The sequence below is a fragment of the Carcharhinus amblyrhynchos genome, chromosome 7 (assembly GCF_965287045.1).
Source record: "Carcharhinus amblyrhynchos chromosome 7, sCarAmb.v2.hapA, whole genome shotgun sequence".
Classification (NCBI taxonomy): Eukaryota; Metazoa; Chordata; class Chondrichthyes; order Carcharhiniformes; family Carcharhinidae; genus Carcharhinus; species Carcharhinus amblyrhynchos.
In genome coordinates this window covers 115455904-115476686 of record NC_137330.1, presented here as the reverse complement: position 1 = coordinate 115476686, position 20783 = coordinate 115455904, and the positions used below count along the sequence as shown (strand labels likewise).

Genomic DNA, 20783 nt, shown 5'->3' with positions numbered 1-20783 from the left:
GCTCTTCCATTTCGCTGTGCTCAAGCTCCAGCCAACAAGCTGCTCTGAAAACTCTGCTCACATCTTGACACATGTGACTAACGCCAGCACAGCAGCAGAGACAATCCCACAACATTCAAAATAATCAACAATCTTCTAAACAGAGCAACCCACAACATTCTAAAAACAAAAGTCAATTCACCTTAAACTTCCAGTGTTAGTGAATTAAAATATTGCAGGATCTGGGTCCATATCAATGGGAGGGATTTTACAGCCTTGCTCATCCCAAAACCATAATATCCTACCTGAGGTCAATGGACCTTTCCATTGTCCACTCCTCGCCCGCTCCGATTCCCGTGGTGGGCAGTGTGGTGAAATTCTGGCCTGTATCTTCAGAAAAAGCCAATCAGTGGTGTAGTAGAAAAATAGAAACCCTACAGTGCAGAAGGAGGTCATTCAGCCCATCAAGTCTGCACTGACCACAATCCCACCCAGGCCCTACCCCCATATCACACACATTTACCCAGTAATCCCTCTAACCTACACACCTCAGGACCCTAAGGGTCAATTTTTAGCATGGCCAATCAACTTAACCCGCACATCTTTGTACTGTGGGAAGAAACCAGAGCAAACTCACACAGACACCAGGAGAATGTGCAAACTCCACACAGACAGTGACCCGAGCCGGGAATCGAACCCAGGTCCCTGGAGCTGTGAAGCAGCAGTGCTAACCACTGTGCTACCGTGCTGCCCATACCATAGTGGTATTGTCAGTGGACTAGTAATTCGGAGACCCACGTTAATGCTCTGGGGACCCGGATTCAAATCCCACCACGGCAGATGGTGAAACTTGAATTCAATAAAAATCTCTGGAATTAAAAGTCTAACGACAATCATGAAGCCATTGTCAATTGTTGGAAAAACCACATCTGGTTCCCTACTGTTGTCCTTACCTGGTCTGGCCTACATGTGATTCCAGAGCCACAGCAATGTGGTTGACTCTCAACTGCCCTCAGCGATGGGCAATAAATGCTGGCCCATCCAGCGACACCCAGATCCCCATGAATGATCAACGGGGGGTGGGATTTTCTGGCCACGATCGCCCCAAGATCGGAAAATCCCGCCCAAGGACAACAGACCTTTGCGTGGTCCTGTCTTGCCCACTACGATTCCCATGGTGCGTGGGACGGGAGAGTTCCACCCCATGAGTTCTCCCTTAGCTATACCCTAACTGTGTACCAAATTTTGTTGAAATCTGCCCATTAGTTTTTGTGATGTGCTGACAGGGGAGAAAACATTATCGTCTCCCACTTTGAGTGGTGGAATTAATAAGCAGAACAAGACTGCGTTGGAGAGGTAGCATTGATGTGGACATGCTGTTCAAAGGAAAATAGTGCAGGCTTTTAACCATAAACCTCAAGCATATTTGAAATTTGCAAATGAATTGTAACATTACAATATCGAGCTGTGAAGATGTGAGCTGTATTATGATTGATTCCAGAGATGAGGGGTTTATTGCATGAGGAGAGGTCGAACAGCTTAGGCCTATACTCCCTGGCATTTAGAAGAATGAGGGGAGATCAAATTGAGGTGTGCAAAATGATAAAAGATATGGATAAAATAGACGTGGAGCGGATGCTTCCTCTTGTGGGGCATTCTAGGATGAGACATCATAGTCTTAGGATAAGGGGTAGCAAATTTAAAACAGAGTTGAAGAGAAACTACTTCTCCCAAAGGGTTGTGAATCTGTGGAATTTGCTAGCCCGAAGTGTGATGGATGCTGGGACAGTGAGTAAATTTAAGGAGGAGTTAGACAGATTTTTAGTTGGGAATGGATTGAAGGGTTATGGGGAGAAGGCAGGAAAAAGAGGATAAGGAGCACATCAGCCATGATCGAATGGTGGAACTTACTCGATGGGCTGAATGGCCTAATTCTACCCCTATATCTTATGAACTTATGATGCGACCTTGTTGATTGCTGCATCCTTGGCAATCCTTTCAACATCTCAGGTTCTCCGACCTCAGATGTACACAAACTCATTGACATTTCTATGGTCTGGATTGTTGCAGGACAGAATTGGAGGCACCGTCTGGAATGAGATAGACGATCTCCGAGCCTTCAACACACTCGACCTGGAGGATTTCGAGAAGATGTTCTCCGCCTACCAGAGGCAGCAGGTAGGATTTCTCATTCTCCATTCACGTTGAGGCAGTAACATAGGGTAAGATAAACACACTAGTGCTCAGGGATTTCATTCGACTGGAAGGCACCAGTATGTTCAATAGATGGTTTTGATCAAGTCGTGAAGTTTGGATGAACAGAACCTGCTTCCAGTGACAGAAAAGGTCACTAACTAAAGGGTGAACAGATAAGATAATTGGTGAAAGAATTAAAGACAAATGAGGAGAACTTTTTCATGTCAAGTTGTGAGATCTGGAATGTACTGCCTGAAAGGTTGGTGGGAACAGATTAATTAATAGTAACACCGGCCGGAATCGTATCACTGTCCGTGCCGGCCGGATTTTCCAGTCCCACTGCAGTTAACGGAGATTTGGCTGACTGCCAAATTCTCCAACCTCGCTGTAGCGGGAATGTGACGTAGATGGCACCCATTGAAATGAGTTAATACTTCAGGAAGAACGGTTACAGATGGAGGTGACTATATAGAGAGCACGTTCAAAGAGCTGGCATTGACATCGTAGGCCAAATGGCCTTCTTTGCTGCATTATTTCTTTTTAATGTTGGGTTAGGTTGTCTGGATTCCAGAAGCTAGAAGTAACTGTTGAAGATCAGGGCTTGTTGAGGCAAGAGTTGGCTATTGGGTTTTAATCAAGGGTTTCAATTTCCTTCAGCCCAGAGTATGCCTTCTCTGAGTTATTCTCTTGAGAAGTAGGCTCTGGTATACTCAATTGCTAAAATGAGTGGAGCTTTACATTCAACGCCCCTAACCTGTGATCTTGCTATGACCTTTAATTTTGGTTTGCAAGATGGGTTTGGGTGATGAAACCCTTAGCTCGTTTGATCACATCTTTCCAGAATACTAAATGTACCACCTTCCTATTTTCATCGAATCATACAGCGCAGAAGAGGCCCTTCAGCCCATCGAGTTCACACTGACACAATAGGAGCACCTGAACTCCCACTTAATCCCATCTGCCACCACGTGGCCCATAGCCCTGAATGTTGTGATGTGCCAAGTGCTCATCCAGGTACTTTTTAAAGGATGTGAGGCACCCCGACTCCACCACCCTCCCAGGCAGCACATTCTAGACCTTCACCACCCTCTGGGTCAAAAAAATTATTCCTCCCATCCCCGCTAAACCTCCTATCCCTCACCTTGAAACTATGTCCCCTCGTGACTGACCCTTCAACTAAGGGGAACAGTTGCTCCTTATCCACTCTGTTCCTGTCCCTCATAATCTTGTACACCTCGATCAGGTCGCCCCTTAGTCTTCTCTGCTGCAATGAAAACAACCCAAGCCTATCCAACCTCTCTTCATAACTTAAATGTTCCATCCCAGGCAGCATCCTGGTGAATCTCCTCTGCACCCCCTTCCAGTGCAATCACATCCTTCCTATAATATGGTGAACAGAACTGCACACAGTACTCTAGCTGTAGCCTCACCAAAGTTCTATACAACTCCATCATGACTTCTCTCCTTTTGTAATCTGTGCCTCGATTGATAAAAGCAAGTGCCCCATATGCCTTTTTCACCACCCTATTAATATGTTGTTCTGTCTTCAGACATCTGTGGACAAGCATGCCAAGGTCTCTTTGTTCCACAAAATTTTCTGGTGTTCTATTGTTCATTGAGTACTTCATTGTCAAATTCTCCTTCCAAAGTGTATCACCTCACACTTTTCAGCGCTATGTTCCATCTGCCACTTATCTCACTATTCTGTCTATACTTTGTAGCCCAAAACACTCTGCCTCTTTGTTAACCAGCAGTGCAATCTTTGTGTCGTCCGCAAACTTACTAATCCTACCGCTACCTCCCCCTACAGTGCAATCTTTGTGTCATCCGCAAACTTACTAATCCTAACCCCGTGCCTCCGCCCCCCCACAGTGCAGTCTTTGTGTCATCCGCAAACTTACTAATCCTAAACCCGCCCCCATAGTCATCTATGTCATTTAAAAAAAGGACAAAGAATAAGGGGCCCAACACAGATCCCTGTGGTATGCCACTGGACACTGGCTTCCAGTCACCAATGCAGCCCTCTGTCAACACCTTCTGTTTCCTCTAACCGAACCAATTTTGAATCCACTTTACCCTGTATCCCATGTGAATTTACCTTTACAAGTCTCCCATGTGGGACGTACTCAAAGACTTTGCTGAAATCCATATAAACTACATCGACTGCACTGCCCTCATCTACACAACTGGTCATCTCCTCAAAAAACTCAATCAAATTTGTTAGGCATGACCTCCCTCTGATGAAGCAATGCTGACTATCCCTGATCAAGCTTTGCCTCTCCAAGTGGAGATAGATGCCCTCCTTTCTCCAGTAGTTTCCCATTGATGTCAGACTCAGTGGTCTGTAATTCCCTGGTTTGTCTCTGCAACCTTTCTTAAATAGCAGAACCACATTAACTGTTCCCAGTCACCTGACACCTCTCTTGTGGCCAGAGAGGAACTGAACACCAAGCTGCTTCTTTTTAATGAGTCCTATGTCCCGGCTCCATCCACCCAAGCTGCCAACTCATTTCAGCTGTGGGTCGCCTTTGAGTATGGCAAACACCCCAATACCCATCCCAAAATCGTCCCCTATTATCCGTTTGTAGCTGCCACCCTGGATCTTCCGATTTGATATTAAAATTGCTAAAATATTCCTGATAATTTGGGAAGCATCGTAGAATCATAGGATGCCTACAGTGCAGAAGGAGGCTGTTTGGTCCAAATCCCACCCAGGGTCTATCCCCGTAACACCCTGTATCCCCTGCTAATCTCCCTGACATTAAGGGGCAATTTAGCATGGCCAGTCAACCTAATGTACACATCATAGAATCCTTACAGTGCAGAATGGGACCATTTGGCCCATCGAGTCTGCGCCGACAACAATCCCACCCAGACCCTTTCCCCATATTCTGCAGGTGGAGGTCCACCTCGTGTCAAACGAGGGGCATGCACACGGTGGGTCGTGCGTGGGCTGCTCTTGGAAGTTCCGGGAGTGGCCTAGTACTTCGTGTCGGTGTGTGTGCTTGATCCTGGACCGGTAGACGGGCGCCGCAACAGCTCGGTGACTGGCACTGCTAGCTGTGCAGATACATGGATTTGGACCTGTGTCTGTGGGAGTTTGCGCATTCTCCCTGTGGTTGTGTGGGTTTCCTCCGGGTGCTCCGGTTTCCTCCCACACCCCAAAGATGTGCTCTTAGGCTGATTGGTTTTACCAAATTGACACTATTCTCCCCTGAATCTGGCTAAGTTAGGGGTTCCATTCGTAGACACGCAGGGTAGAATAGGTGTAGGGTGATGCGGCGGCGCGGGCTCGTTGGGCCGAAGGGCCTGTTTCCCGTGCTGGGTTGTTCTTTGTTCTTTGTCCTATAACTCCATGCATTTACCGTAGCAAGTCCCCTTTACATTAAGGGTCAATTTAGCATGGCCAATCAACCTAATCTGTATATCTTTGGAGGAAACCGGAACTCCCAGAGGAAACCCATGCAGACACAGGGAGAACGTGCAAACTCCACACAGACAGAGACCCAAGGCCGGGATCGAACCCGGGTCCCTGGCGCTCTGAGGCAGCAGTGCTAACCACTGTGCTACCCGCCGTTACTGCATTTTCCCTTGCGCCACAACACCTAATCCAAGAATCTCTCCATCCCAGCGGAGAATGGAGTGGATCTGTCCACAGCTAACAGATAAAGAATAAGGTTATGCCGGCCCTTGTTCAGCGAACTAGCCGTTGCCTGAGAGAGAGTTGGTCGGTTGCTTTACACTTTAGGGGGTGCGGATGCAGAAAGATCCATATTAGGCAACCATTTTCCTCCACTTCTGTCCTTCTCTCTCCTTGATCCATCTATCTATATATATATATGTAAATATGTGTGCCTCTGTATAAATAAAGGAATAAAGTGTGCTGCTCCTTCAGTGATGTTGAAGTGGCTGGATGCCTGTTAATCTAAACTGTCACTGCATTTTTGCACACTGTTTATGTGCCAGTGTAAAATGTACACAGATAGTTTATCAAACCCAAATGTTTGGCTGGCCAGCTCCATTGTTGACATAGCGATTGCACAAGGCTGTCAAGGAGACAACGGGGGGGAGGCGATGGGGTTAAGCTTCCCGCATCATTTAACACTCGCTCGCTCAGGCAGGAACCTTTTAAAAGATTAAATCTGTTCCCTCTGTGTTCACCGCCCGTTGGATAAGTTTCTTTTGATGATATTCCCCCCACCCATCTCCCCCCCCCCAATTTAAGGTTGCATGTTCACAGGGTCTCAGACCAGTAACTCATGTCAAACCAGTCGGCCCCTGGCGAATGATTTTCGAACACATGCCAGTGCATGCGCCACCCCAGAAGCAGCTGGCACTGCCCCGGGCTCTCATCCGGTAGGGTCGGCAAATTGGCACTTCCTCGCTGAAATCACATTCCAAGGCGGGCCAGCAGGGGCCGGACGAAACACGTGACCCATAGAATCAATAGAATGCCTGTAATGCAGAAAGAGGCCATTTTGCCCATTGAATTAGCACCAACACCAGTCCCAACCCGGCCCTATCCCCGTAACCCCACATATTAACCCTGCTAAGAATTGCCCCTAACACAAAGAGGCAATTTTAGCATGGCCAATCCACCTAACATCTTTCGGACTGCGGAAGGAAACCGGAGGAAACCCACACAGACATGGGGAGAACGTGCAAACTCCACACAGACGGTGATCCAAGCTGGGAATCGAACCTGGGTCCCTGGCGCTGTGAGGCAGCAATGCTAATCACTGTGCCGCTGTGTTGTCCAATGCACTCTTTGCTGTGTACACATGTGGCGACCAGCTTCTGCGTTGCCCACACAGTGTTTTCATTACCATCCACTAAAAAGGAAGAGGAACCGAGTCAGAGCCCTGCGACTGGCCTAGAATGAAACAACAGTTTTAGATCACATCATCTGTGGTAGTGAGCAGAGTCTTGGCTTCCACTTGGGTCCACAGCAGCTGGCAGAGGGCTCCCTTTGTGCTGTGCCAGAGGAGAATGAAGGATAGTGAACTAAGGAATCCTCCATGTAGCTATAAATAAAAGAATGAGCTGCCTGAGACTTAGCAGCACTAACTCAGAGCTGTGATCAGAGGGTGCTGAACCCTCAAAGTGGACATCTCACTGATTCAGCTGAAGTGCAGAGGGAGATCAGCTTGAAGTTTATCTATTAGTCACAAGTAGGCTTATATTAACACTGCAGTGAAACTTACTGTGAAATCCCCTAGTCGCCACACTCCGGCGCCTGTTCAGGCACACTGTGGGAGAATTTAGCATCTAGCCAGCATGTATTTTGGACTATGGGAGGAAACCAGAGCAGCCGGAGGAAACCCACGCAGACAACGGGGAGACTCCGCACTGAGTGACCCAAGCTGGGAATTGAACCTGGGTCCATGGCGCTGTGAGGCAGCAGTGCTAACCACTGTGCCATCGTGCCACCCAACTTGCCAACTCAACAGAGCATCTATTACTTAACTCTATTTTTAATCCTTATGCTTTTCCCTTGCACAGCTTTGCTGAGAGGGCTGTGAAATTTCAGCATTGCCCTGAATTCCCCTTCCCTTTCTAACCCAGAGCAGAGGACTGGCTGGGTACACATCTCTTTAACCTATACTTAATGCTACCTCCACTCACATTGCCTGTACCTTTAAGACTTGATTACCCGTATAGACTCGCATTCCAACCATTATTTTGTAAATTGAGTTTGTGTCTTTATATGCCCTGTTTGTGAACAGAACTCCCTGATGAAGGAGCAGCGCTCCGTAAGCTAGTGACTTTTGCTATCAAATAAACCTGTTGGACTTTAACCTGGTGTTATGAGACTTCTTACCATGATTATAGAAACATAGAAACTAGAAGTAGGAGTTGGCCATTCGGCCCTTTGAGCCTGCTCCGCCATTCATTTTGATTGTTGCTGATCATTGAATTCAATATCCTGATTCCCAAATGGATGTGTCACTCACTCCCTGGTGGTGCTACCAAGCTTCAACTGCTATTCTGATGAGTCATAGAGATTTACAGCATGGAAATAGGCCCTTTGGCCCAACTTATCCATGCTCTTCTTTTTTTTAACCTCTAAGCTAGTCTCAATTGCCCGCATTTGGTCCATATCCCTCTATACCCATCTTACCCATGTAACTGTCTAAATGCTTTTTAAACGGCAAAATTGTACCAGCCTCTGCTACAACCTCTGGCAGCTTGTTCCAGACGCTCACCGCCCTCTGTGTGAAAGAGTTGCCCCTCTGGACACTTCTGTATCTCTCCCCTCTCACCTTAAACCTATGCCCTCTAGTTTTAGACTCCCCTATCTTTGGGAAAAGATGTTCATTCTCTATCTTATCCATGACCTCTTATTTTATAGATATCTATAACATGATGCCTAAGCCTCCTACGCTCCAGGGAAAATCATCCCAATCTATCCAGCCTCTCCTTATAACTCAAGCCATCAAATCCCGGTAGCATCCTAATAAATCTTTTTTGCACTCTTTCTAGTTTAATAATATCCTTTCTATGATAGGGTGACCAGAACTGTACACAGTATTCCAAGTGTGGCCTTACCAATGTCTTGTACAACTTCAACAAGACATCCCAACTCCTGTATTCAGTGTTCTGACCAATGAAACCAAGCATGCCAAAGGCCTTCTTCACCACTCTGTCTACCTGTGACTCCACTTTCAAGGAGCTGTGAACATATACCCCTAGATCTCTTTGTTCTGTAACTCTCCTCAACGCCCTACCATTAACTAAATAAGTCCTGCCCTGATTTGATCTACCAAAATGCATCACCTCGCATTTATGTAAATCAAACTCCATGTACCATTCGTGAGGTGAAGGGATGTGGAGGTAGGTGGCAAAGAGTGGTATTTTGATGGTGTTGACATAACATTGTGTGCCACTGAGGGGCCATCCACAATAACATGTGATAAAGATTGGATAGATGTTTGGTTTGTAGTTTTGTAGCACATTGCCTGCATGGGATACTTTCTGCTGAATACTAACTCACTTTGGTGTGTTTAAATTTCCTTTGCTCTCGAAACCTTCACTACACAGGACCTGTTCACTAACACTAAACTCTCCGAGCAGGTGAGTGTCAATCCTGTTCAGTTTCATAGTGAAATATCCACTACCTTTCGCTCTCAATCATGTTGATTTGCCGGGTGATTTTCGGGCACTTTGGCTGGCGAGCTGTGTTTAATTTTCTCTTTTCCTCCAACAAAAACCCCTGAACCGCACCTGCAGAAAGAGCTCGGCTCCACCGAAGATCTGTACCTCACGATGAGAAAGGTGAAGGAGCTGTCGGTGATTGATGGACGAAGAGCTCAGAACTGCGTCATCCTCTTGTCAAAGTAAGTACAGCCATGATCCAAAATCGATCATGGACCCTCTCCAAAGCCTCCACAGCCGATCTGATGTGGGGGCTTTGGAGAGGGTACAGAAAAGATTTACCAGGGTGTTACCTGGTATGGCGGGCATTAACTATGAGGAGAGGTTGGAGAAACTTGGTTTGTTCTCTCTGGAATGACGGAGGTTGAGGGGAGGCCTGATAGAAGTCTACAAGATTATGAGATGCATGGTCTGATGGATAGTCAGAAGCTTTCTCCCAGGGTGGAAGAGTCAATTACTAGGGGGCACAGATTGAAGGTGCGAGGGGCAAGGTTTAAAGGAGACATACGAGGCAAGTTTTTTTACACAGAGGATGGTGGGTGCCTGGACCTCGCTGAAGTTGTACAAGACATTAGTAAGGCCACACTTGGGATACTGTGTACAGTTCTGGTTACCATATTATAGAAAGGATATTATTAAACTAGAAGGAGTGCAGAACCAGGGGTCACAGCCTGAGGATTCAGGGTAGGCCATTTAGGACGGAGGTGAGGAGACATTTCTTCACCCACTGAGTGGTGAGCCTGTGGAATTCATTACCACAGGAAGTAGTTGATGCCAAAACATTGAATGTATTCAAGAGGCGGCTGGATATAGCACTTGGAGAGAATGGGATCAAAGGTTATTGGGAGAAAGCATGATTAGGCTATTGAGTTGGATGATCAGCCATGATTGAAATGAATGCTGGAGCAGGCTCGAAGGGCCGAATGGCCTCCCCCTGCTCCTATCTTCTATGTTTCAATCTTTCTATAAATAGTCAGTGTTTGAGTTACCATTAAGAGAGAAGGAACTAACATTGATTTATCACCTTTCTCATCCTGCACTGCAGTCAGTTAGTTTAGATGAAGTTGTTATGCAGTCACACACGGCAGCCAATTTATAGACAGCAAGATCCCACAGTTACGATGTGAATGAACATAAGAACGTAAGAAATAGGAGCAGGAGTAGGCCATCTAGCCCCTCGAGCCTGCCCCGCCATTCAATAAGATCATGGCTGATCTGAAGTGGATCAGTTCCACTTTTGTGCTTTCTTCCCATAACCCTTAATTCCCTTGTCTGTCAAAAACCTATCTACCCGTGACTTAAATATATTTAGCGAGGTAGCCTCCACCACTTCAATGGGCAGAGAATTCCAGAGATTCACCACCCTCTGAGTGAAGAAGTTCCTCCTCAACTCTGTTCTAAACTGTCCCCCACTTATCTTGAGGCTGCGCCCTCTAGTCCTGCTGTCCTTTCTGAGCGGGAAGAATCTCTCTACCTCTACCCTATCTATCCCTTTCATTATCTTATACGTCTCTATAAGATCCCCCCTCATCCTTCTAAACTCCAACGAGTACAAACCCAGTCTATTTAGTCTCTTTTCATAATCCAACCCCCTCATCTCCAGTATCAGCCTAGTGAACCTCCTCTGCACGCCCTCCAAGGCCAAAATATCCTTGCGCAAGTGCGGCGACCAAAACTGCACACAGTACTCCAGCTGCGACCTCACCAGTGCCCTGTACAGTTGCAGCAAGACCTCCCTGCTTTTATATTCTATCCCCCTCGCTATAAAGGCCAGCATCCCATTCACCTTCTTGATCACCTGCTGCACCTGCAGACTGGGTTTTTGTGACTCATGCACAAGGACCCCCAGGTCCCTCTGCACCGTAGCATGCTGCAGCTTTTCACCCTTTAAATAGTAATCCCTCCGACTATTATTCCTGCCAAAGTGGATAACCTCACACTTGCTAACATTATACTCCATCTGCCAGGTCCTCGCCCACTCACTCAGCCTATCCAGATCCCTGTGCAGACTTTCCACACCCTCCGCGCAATTTGCTTTTCCACTCATCTTCGTATCATGGTCGTGAATCCACGTGAATTTCCACTCATCTTCGTGAATGGCCAGTTTCTTTTTTATTAACGGTGGCACATGGGCGTCGCTGGCTCGGCCAGCATTTAGTGCCCATCCCTGGTTGCCCTTGAGAATCATAGAATCTACAGTGCAGAAGAAGGCCATTTGGTCTCATTGAGTCTGCACCCAACAGCAATCTCACCAGGTCCTATCCCTGTAACCCCACATATTTACCCTCCTAATGCTTCTTGCAATAATCAGTTCCATAGGTGACCACTCTCTGGGTGAAAGGAGCTGTGATGATGTTCCAGGATGATTTCTGTCCCCTCACTGAGTGGGGTAAATTTTGTTCTTGTCTCCTGGGCTGAGTTATAGAACATGTTCCCCGTTCACCTCCATTGAAATGAGTGAAGGTTGAACAGTAAGCGCAGGATCACCTGACAAGGTGCAGAGATCCTCAGCTTGATACCTTACCCAGACTGTTCTTCCTTTGCATTGCCCCTGGAGTGCCAGCTTAGATCTTTGCAGTGAGATTTTAACTGACAACTTGCTGACTCAGAGCTGAGAGGAACACCAGCTGACCACAGCGCCAGGGACTTGGGTTCAAATCCCAGCTTGGGTCACCGTCTATGTGGAGTCTGCACATTCTCCCCATATCTGCGTGGGTTTCCTCCGGGAGCTCCGGTTTCCTCCCACAGTCCAAAGATGTGCGGGTTAGGCGGATTGGCCATGCTAAATTGCTCCTTAATGTCAGGGGAACTAGCCTGGGTGAATGCATAGGGTTATGGGGATAGCACCTGGATGGGATTATGGTCAGTGCAGACTTGATGGGTTGAATGGCCTCCTTCTGCACTGTGGGACTCTAAGATTCTGTGACCCCTGGAAATTTATCCTGGAGATTGTACAATGTGAGGCATTTCCACAACAGAGCAGGTCTGGCTTAGAGAAGGGGAAGAGAGCTGAGTTCCTACTGCTGAGATGTGACTGTTGGAAGGAATGGGTGTGAAATCTAATTGCCATGTTCTCTCGTCCTGTTAGATTAAAGTTGACCAATGAGGAAATCAAGCGTGCGATCTTGCAAATGGATGAACAAGAGGATTTGGCCAAGGATATGCTGGAACAAGTAAGAGAACAGATCCTTCTGTGAAATTGTGTCAAATAGAATGGAACAGAGCACTTTGGGTGCCCAATACCACAAGCTGGAACAGTCTAAAATTTATTTATTAATGTCACAAGTAGGTTTACATTAATACTGCCATGAAGTTACTGTGACAATCCCCTAGGCACCTGTACAGGTACACTGAGGGGGAATTTAGCGCAGCCAATGCACCGAACCAGCATACCTTTCGGACTGTGGGAGGAAACCGGAGCACCCAGAGGAAACCCACGCAGACACGGGGAGAACGTGCAGACTCCACACAGACAGTGACCCAAGTCTGATATTGAACCGGGGACCCTGATGCTGTGAGGCAGCAGTGCTAACCACTGTGTCACCGTGCCATCCCTACTGTGATTTTCCAATCCCTCTACTCAACGTCCCGACCATTAAGGCCACCAAGCCATACACCTTCTTGACCACCTTGTCCATCTGAGTTGCCACCTTCAGGCGACTTTGGATCTGCACGCCTACATCCACTAATCATTACGAAAGGAACTGATATTTGATATCGGTTGCGGGAAATAAACTTACAGGGCTAGCCATTAGTGGTTAACACTGCTGCCTCACAACGCAAGGGACCCCAGTTCAATTTCAATCTCGGATCACTGTCTGTGTGAAGTTTGCAGATTTTCCTGTGTCTGTATGGGTTTCCTCCGGGTGTTCCCATTTCCTCCCACAATCCAAAGATGTCCGGGTTGGGTTGATTGGCCATGTTAAATTGTCCCTTAGTGTCAGGGGTATTAGCAGGGTAAATGAGGTTTATGGGAATAGGGGCTGGCTGGGCTTGTGGTTGGTGCAGACTCGATGGGCTGAATGGCCTCCTTCTGCACTGTAGGGATTTTAGAATTCTATGATCTTGCCTGCTTCAGGCCAACTTGTTCTCTGGCCAATGGAACTGCAATCAGCTGGCTCCCAGGATCGATTACTTTGACTCAGCTTCCCTGACAGGATGGAAGAGGTTGAGAAACCTTTGCTCCTTGAATCTTAATCGCTGTAATGACTGCCTCCGCAGCTCCTCAAGTTCGTCCCCGAGAAGAGCGACATCGACCTTCTGGAGGAACACAAGCATGAGATTGACCGCATGGCGAGGGCAGATCGCTTCCTGTATGAGATGAGCAGGTTTGTCAGTGCAGTGCAACAGGGTGTCACAAGGCCTCCAAGCGGTGTCTGTCTGTGGTGAGCCACAGACCAGGAGTTAGGTTGAGTGGCCGTGCTAATCAACAGGCCTCTGTCCACAGCTCTGAATGTGGAGATGCCACGTTAGACTGGGGTAAACACAGTAAGAAGTCTCAGGTTAAAGTCCAACAGGTTTATTTGGTAGCAAAAGCCATTAGCTTTCAGAGCGCTGCTCCTTTGTCAGCTGAGTGGGAGCTTCTGTTCACAAACAGGGCACATAAAGACACAAACTCAACTTACAAAAGAATGGTTGGAATGCGACTCTTTACAGGTAACCAAATCTTAAAGGTACAGGCAGTGTGAGCGGAGAGAGGGTTAAGCACAGGTTAAAGGGATGTGTATTGTCTCCAGACAGGACAGTTAGTGAGATTTTGCAAGTCCAGGCAAGTCGTGTAAACCCCAAGTTCCGCACACTTGAGGACAGCCTCAACCGGGATCTTGGGCTAATGTCACACCATCTGTAACCATCATGACTTGCCAGATTTGCAAAGTCTCATTTACTATCCTGTCTGGAGACAATTCACATCCTGTGCTTAATGCTCTCTCCGCTCCCATTGTCTGTACCTTTAAGACTTGATTACCTGTAAAGACTTGCATTCCAATTATTATTCTGTAAATTGAGTTTGTGTCTTTATATGCCCTGTTTGTGAACAGAACTCCCACTCACCTGATGAAGGAGCAGCACTCTGAAAGCTAATGATGTTTGCTACCACATAAACCTGTTGGACTTTAACCTGGTGTTGTGAGACTTCTTACACGGCTCTGAAGGCAGGGGAGGCCCGTAAAACGCAATGCCATGCCTGCATGCACCTACTTAACCTGTTTCCCATTTTATGAGCGAGGTGTACAAGGAAAAATGACCTTAAACTCTTTTGGGCCTTATTCAAAAAGAGACGGAGGCAAGAAAAACAGCTAGCTAGCTATAGTCCAGTTAACTTAGCAGCCTATAATAATGATTTGGAAAAGGGAACTGAATATATTACCTCCAAATTTGCAGATGATACAAAGTTGGGTGGGAGGGTGAGCTGTGAGGAGGGTACAGAAATGCTTCAGTGTGATTTGGACAGGTTGAGTGAGTGGGCATCTGTATGGCAGATGCAGAATAATGTGGATAAATGTGAGGTTATCCACTTTGACAGCAATAATAGGAAGACAGACGATGATTTGAATGGGTGTGAATTGAGAGAGGTGGATACTCAGTGAGGTCTTGGAGTCCTCGTGCATCAGTCGCTGAAAGTAAGCGCACAGGTACAGCAGGCAGGATAGAAGGCAAATGGTACATTGGCCTTCATAGCAAGAGGATTTGAGTATAGGGATAGGGATGTTTTGCTGCAATTGTACAGGGTGTTGGTGAGGCCACAGCTGGAGTATTGTGTGCAGTTTTGGTGTCCTTATCTGAGGAGGGATATCCTTGCTATAGAGGGAGTACAGCAAAGATTTACCAGGCTGATTCCTGGGATGGCAGGTCTGTCATATGAGGAGAGACTAAGTTAGTTTGGATTGTATTCATTGAAGTTCAGAAGAGTGAGAGGGGATCTCATAGAAACTTATAAAATTCTAACAGGGTTAGAGAGGGTAGATTCAGAAAAAATGTTTTCAATGGTGGGGGAGTCCAGAACTAGGGGTCATACTTTGAAGATAAGGGTAAACCTTTTAGAAGTGAGGTGAAGAGAAATTTCTTCATCCAGTGAGTGTGTGGAATTCACTACCATAGAATGAGGCTAAAACGTTGTGTGATTTCAGGAAGAAATTAAATATAACTGTTGGGGCTAAAGGGATCAAGAGAGGAAGGGGAGATCAGGATGTTAAATTTGATGAGCAGCCATAATCAAAATAAATGGTGGAGCAAGTTCGAAGGGCTGAATGGCCTACTCCTGCTTCTAGTTTCCATGTCTTAAGATTTTGGCGGTTGTCCACAGACCAATTTTTCCATCCTGTTATCCTCAGCTCCCAGAGGAGAGCTTCACTCACTCTCGCCATTGTTCTGAAACTGGAATTAAACAAAGCTACGGATCTAAACTCTGTCCCTTAATCCCGCAGAATCGACCATTACCAACAGCGCCTACAAGCTTTATTCTTCAAGAAGAAGTTTGCCGAGCGACTCGCGGAAGCTAAGCCAAAGATCGAAGGTAAGGCCATTGAAGGGATTGTTCTGGATAAATATTTACACATCGAAGCATTTTTTTGTGGAATAACATTTAACTGGCCTGTTGGAGTGGAGTCTGAGCAGCTGTGGAGCTTCACTTGCCGTTTGTCTTCCCGCGGGTCTGGCAGTGCAGGCACATTTACAACAACTAATAAATCATTTGGTAAATGCTCTGCACTCTGCCACTTAAAGGGCCATGTCCTGGTTTTCGGTCTCTGTGGACTGGTGGATGGATTCGGAAGAGATGGTTGATATACTAGTCCCACCCAGACCCTATCCCGTAACCCCCTATATTTACCCTGCTAATTCCCCCTGACATTAGGGTCAATTTAGCATGGCCAATCAACCTAAACCTGGGCGGCACGGTAGCACAGTGGTTAGCACTGCTGCTTCACAGCTCCAGGGACCTGGGTTCGGTTCCCGGCTCGGGTCACTGTCTGTGTGGAGTTTGCACATTCTCCTCGTGTCTGTGTGGGTTTCCTCTGGGTGCTCCAGTTTCCTCCCACAGTCCAAAGATGTGCGGGTTAGGTTGATTGGCCTTGCTAAAATTGCCCCTTAGTGTCCTGGGATGTGTAGGTTAGAGGGATTCGTGGGTAAATGTGTAGGGATATGGGGATAGGGCCTGGGTGGGATTGTGGTCCGTGCAGATGGGCCGAAGGGCCTGTTTCTGCACTGTAGGGTTCTATGTTCTAGGGTTCTAATCCACACATCTTTGGAGTATGGGAGGAAACTGGAGCACCCGGAGGAAACTGGAGCACCCAGAGGAAACCCACGCAGACACGGGGAGAATGTGCAAACTCCACAGAGACAGAAAGTTATGGACTCACAATGGGAGGAAACCGGAGCACCCGGAGGAAACCCACGCAGACACGGGGAGAATGTGCAAACTTCACACAGACAGTGACCCAAGTTGGGAATCGAACCCGACTCCCTGGAGTTAGGAAGCATTACTGTTACCTTCTGCCCCCCACTCCTAGTGTTCGGCAGACTGATCAGCTCTGAGGGCACTTTCCCCTGGTGAGAGGGCTGAGCTCAGTAGCTCCATATAGGGGCAGTTTGGATTGCATTTGCAAATCTATCCCCATCCTATGGTGAACGCAGGGTCCAGGTACTGTATCAGTGATATGGTCATAGTGTGAATGTTCTTTGGAAAACAAGAGCAAATTATTTTGTTCTAAATAATTGACTGCAATCTTGTTTATTGTCTCTCGCTCTCTCTCCCTCCAACCCCACCGTACCTCAGTGATCCTGCTGGCATCCAAAGAGCTCTGTCGGAGCAAGAGGCTGAAACAGCTGCTGGAGGTGGTCCTTGCCTTTGGAAACTACATGAACAAAGGGCAGAGGGGCAATGCATTTGGCTTCAGAATCTCCAGCCTCAACAAGATTGGAGACACCAAATCAAGCATTGACAGGTATGGGGGAATGGGGGCAAAGAGAACGTTCAATCCACTGGGTTCAGTGACTGGAAATAGAATACATAATAGGGAATTCAGGGGATACATCATCACTCAGAATTTGCTGTAATAGTTTTAGTTAGAGGGTCATTAGATTGGTTCCACTGGTCGGTGCAACATTGAGGGCCGAAGGGCCTGTACTGCGCTGTAATGTTCTATGTTCTATGTAATAATGGGTATTTGAGATGAAAAGCATAGCTTTAGATCACATGAAAGAAATAGAAGATGTTTTAACTTATTATTGTCATATAGAACATAGAACGTAGAACACTACAGCACAAACAGGCCCATCGACCCACAAGTTGCGCCGATCACATCTATACCTACCAGGCCACAGCACTATCTATAACTCCCAATCCCATTAGATCCCATATACTCATCCAGAAGTCTTTTAAAAGACCCCAGCGAGTTCGCCTCTACCACGACCGACAGCAGCCGATTCCACTCAACCACCACCCTCTGAGTGAAAAACTTACCCCTAACATCTCCTCTGTACTTGCTTCCCAGCACCTTAAACCTGTGTCCTGTCGTAGCGACCATTTCAGCCCTGGGAAATAGTCTCCGAGAATCCACCCTATCTATTCCTCTCAACATCTTATAAACCTCTATCAGGTCGCCTCTCAACCTTCGTCTCTCCAGGGAGAAGAAACCTAGCTCCCTCAACCTATCTCAACCTCAACCTATCCCTCAACCTTATGGCATGCCTCCCAACCCAGGCAACATCCTTGTAAATCTCCTCTGCACCATCTCAACAGCCTCCACATCCTTCCTGTAGTGAGGTGACCAGAACTGCGCACAGTCCTCCAAGTGGGGTCTGACAAGGGTCTTATAAAGTTGCAGCATTACTTCCCAACCCCTAAACTCAATCCCTCGATTAATGAAGGCCAGTACACCATACGCCTTCTTGACCACATCCTCCACCGGCGAGGCCGATTTAAGAGTCTTATGGACCCGGACCCCAAGATCCTTTTGCTCCTCAACACTGCCAAGACTCCTACCCTATGTATTATATATAATGAAAAGTATTGTTTTTTGTATGTTATACAGACAAAACATACCGTTCATAGAGGAGGAAAGGAGAGAGTGCAGAATGTAGTGTTAAAGTCATAGCTAGGGTGTAGAGAAAGATCAACTTAGTCCATTCAAAAGTCTGACAGCAGCAGGGAAGAAGCTGTTCTTGAGTTGGCTGGTACGTGACTTCAGACTTTCGTATCTTTTTCCCGATGGAAGAAGGTGGGAGAGAGAATGTCCGGGGTGCGTGAGGTTCTTAATGATACTGGCTGCTTTGCCGAGGCAGTGGGAAATGTAGACAAAGTCAATGGAGGGGAGGCTGATTTGTGTGTTTTATCCAAGGGCTACACTCACGACCCTTTGCAGTTTCTTGCAGGAGCCATACCAAGCTGTGATACAACCAGAAAGAATGCTTTCTATGTTGCATCTGTAAAAGTTGGTGAGAGCTGTAGCGGACAATTGTAGCCAAATTTCCTTAGTCTTCTGAAGACGTAGAGGCGTTGGTGGGCTTTCTTAACTACAGCATTGGTGTGGGGAGACCAGGACAGGTTGTTGATGATGTGGACACCTAAAAACCTGAAGCTCTCGACCCTTTCTATTTCATTCCCATTGCTGTAGACAGGGGCATGTTTTCCTGAAATCGATGCCCAGTCCAGATAGAGCAGCGGAATAGACTAGCTGGGTGTAATGGCTGTACATTCTATAAATTATTTGATTATTCTATAGATCATAGAATGTATATACTGCAATTCATTTTCGTGCTTAAATGTCTTTACATTTCTCCCTATAAAGAGATGATGTTGTCTTTCTCCTTCAACTTCTCTTGTCAGTCCATTCCGAGCCTACTAATCATCTTACCTCTTCTGAGCTTCATCCCATACCCTCTTCCCTTTGTTCTTGGAGCCATGGACAACGTTCACCTTGCCGATGGCCTGAGGAGAGTGGAATACCTCAAAAAGGTTTTCCCTCAGTTTGCTCATTGGCTGCATCGCAATCTAGGTGACTTCTCCTGTTGGCTCCAGTATCTGAGGACAAAGATCAGTTGCGTAGGGCCATCTCCCTGTGAGGAGCTGCAGCAAAAGCTACGTCCGTGTTGCCTACTGCCCTGTCATTTGGACAACTCACTCATGACTTGCAGGGTGGCCAATTCTCCAGGGTTGACCTGGAGAGGCCAAAGATTACAAACACATCTCCCAGCTGAAAACAAAATCATCAGAAACATCAAAACAACTGCATTTTTTTTATCATTGTCTTTATACTTTTTTTCATTTATTAGATAGCAATGTATTAAAAATGGAAGGGAAAGGCTGCATGATTGGTTGGGAAACTTGAGGAAACCTCCAGGAAAATGGCCACCCAGAGTTGGCAACCCGGGCATTGAGGGAGAATTTAGCATGGCCAATGCACCTAACCAGCACATCTTTCGGACTGTGGGAGAAAACTGGAGCATGCGGAGAAAACCCATGCAGACATGGGGAGAACGTGCAGGCTCCACACCGATAGTCACCCCAGCCAGGAATTGAACCCAGGTCCTTGGCGCTGTGAGGCAGCAGTGTGCCCTCTCCCTCTCCCCTCCCCACTGTCAGGTTCAGCCCCTTTAACATTTACCATTTCACTCAGCAATTTTCCTCCGGAACCCTTTTCACAATGTCACATCTTTCACACACTTCAAAACCATAGAATCCCTATAGTGTAGGAGAGGCCATTCGGCCCATTGAGTCTGTTCCATCTCTCTGATGGAGTATCATACCCTGGCCCTCTCCTTATCCCCATAGCTCCACACACTTAGCATGGCCAATCCACCTGATCTGCACTTCTTTCGGACTGTGGGAAGAAACCGGAGCACCCGGAGGAAACCCACGCAGACACAGGGAGAACATGCAAACTCCACACAAGAAGCCCTCCTGGGTGCTCCTTACAAATTCTGTCCCATCCAAGATCCTAACACCAAGTGAGTCCCAACCAATAAAGGGGAAAGTTAAAATCACCCACCACAACAACGCTGTTGTTTTTGCATCTTTCCAAAATCTGCCTGTGTATCTGTTCTTCTATCTCTTGTTGGCTGTTGGGAGGCCTGTACTAAACATTGCGACTGCACCCTTCCTATTCCTGAGCTATACCCATATTGCCCTGCTGCCTCCGATATGACCTCCCTCAGTACAGCTGATATTCTCCTTAACCAGTAATGCAACTCACCCACCCCTTTCACATCCTCCTTCACTCTGCCTGAAACAACTGTGTCCTGGAACGTTAGCTGCCAATCCTGTCCGTCTTTCAACCACGTCTCTGTAATAGCAACAACATCCAAGCTCTAAGTTCATCTGTCTAGGAAAGCATCATTGCGCAGGTTTGGAGGGCCGAAGGGCCTGTTCCTGAGTTGTATTGCTCTTTGTTCGCACAGTGCCCTGAGGTTGGAGTTGAACCCGGGTCCCTGGCACTGTGAGGCAGCGATGCTAA

General features: G+C 47.0%; 1 protein-coding gene across 2 annotated transcripts in view; it reads left to right on the top strand.

Annotated features, from left to right (window-relative positions):
• The window catches only part of daam2 (dishevelled associated activator of morphogenesis 2), a 326736-nt gene that overhangs the window by 237274 nt on the left and 68679 nt on the right, over nucleotides 1-20783 (top strand). The window contains exons 15-21 of one of the 2 annotated variants that reach the window (XM_080192986.1): nucleotides 2050-2157; nucleotides 9217-9249; nucleotides 9406-9512; nucleotides 12419-12503; nucleotides 13552-13658; nucleotides 15756-15844; nucleotides 17105-17273. In XM_080192986.1, the coding sequence (XP_080049112.1) occupies nucleotides 2050-2157; nucleotides 9217-9249; nucleotides 9406-9512; nucleotides 12419-12503; nucleotides 13552-13658; nucleotides 15756-15844; nucleotides 17105-17273 (698 nt within the window). The remainder of the gene's footprint in view (nucleotides 1-2049; nucleotides 2158-9216; nucleotides 9250-9405; nucleotides 9513-12418; nucleotides 12504-13551; nucleotides 13659-15755; nucleotides 15845-17104; nucleotides 17274-20783) is intronic. The other variant, XM_080192987.1, reaches the window with a different exon arrangement.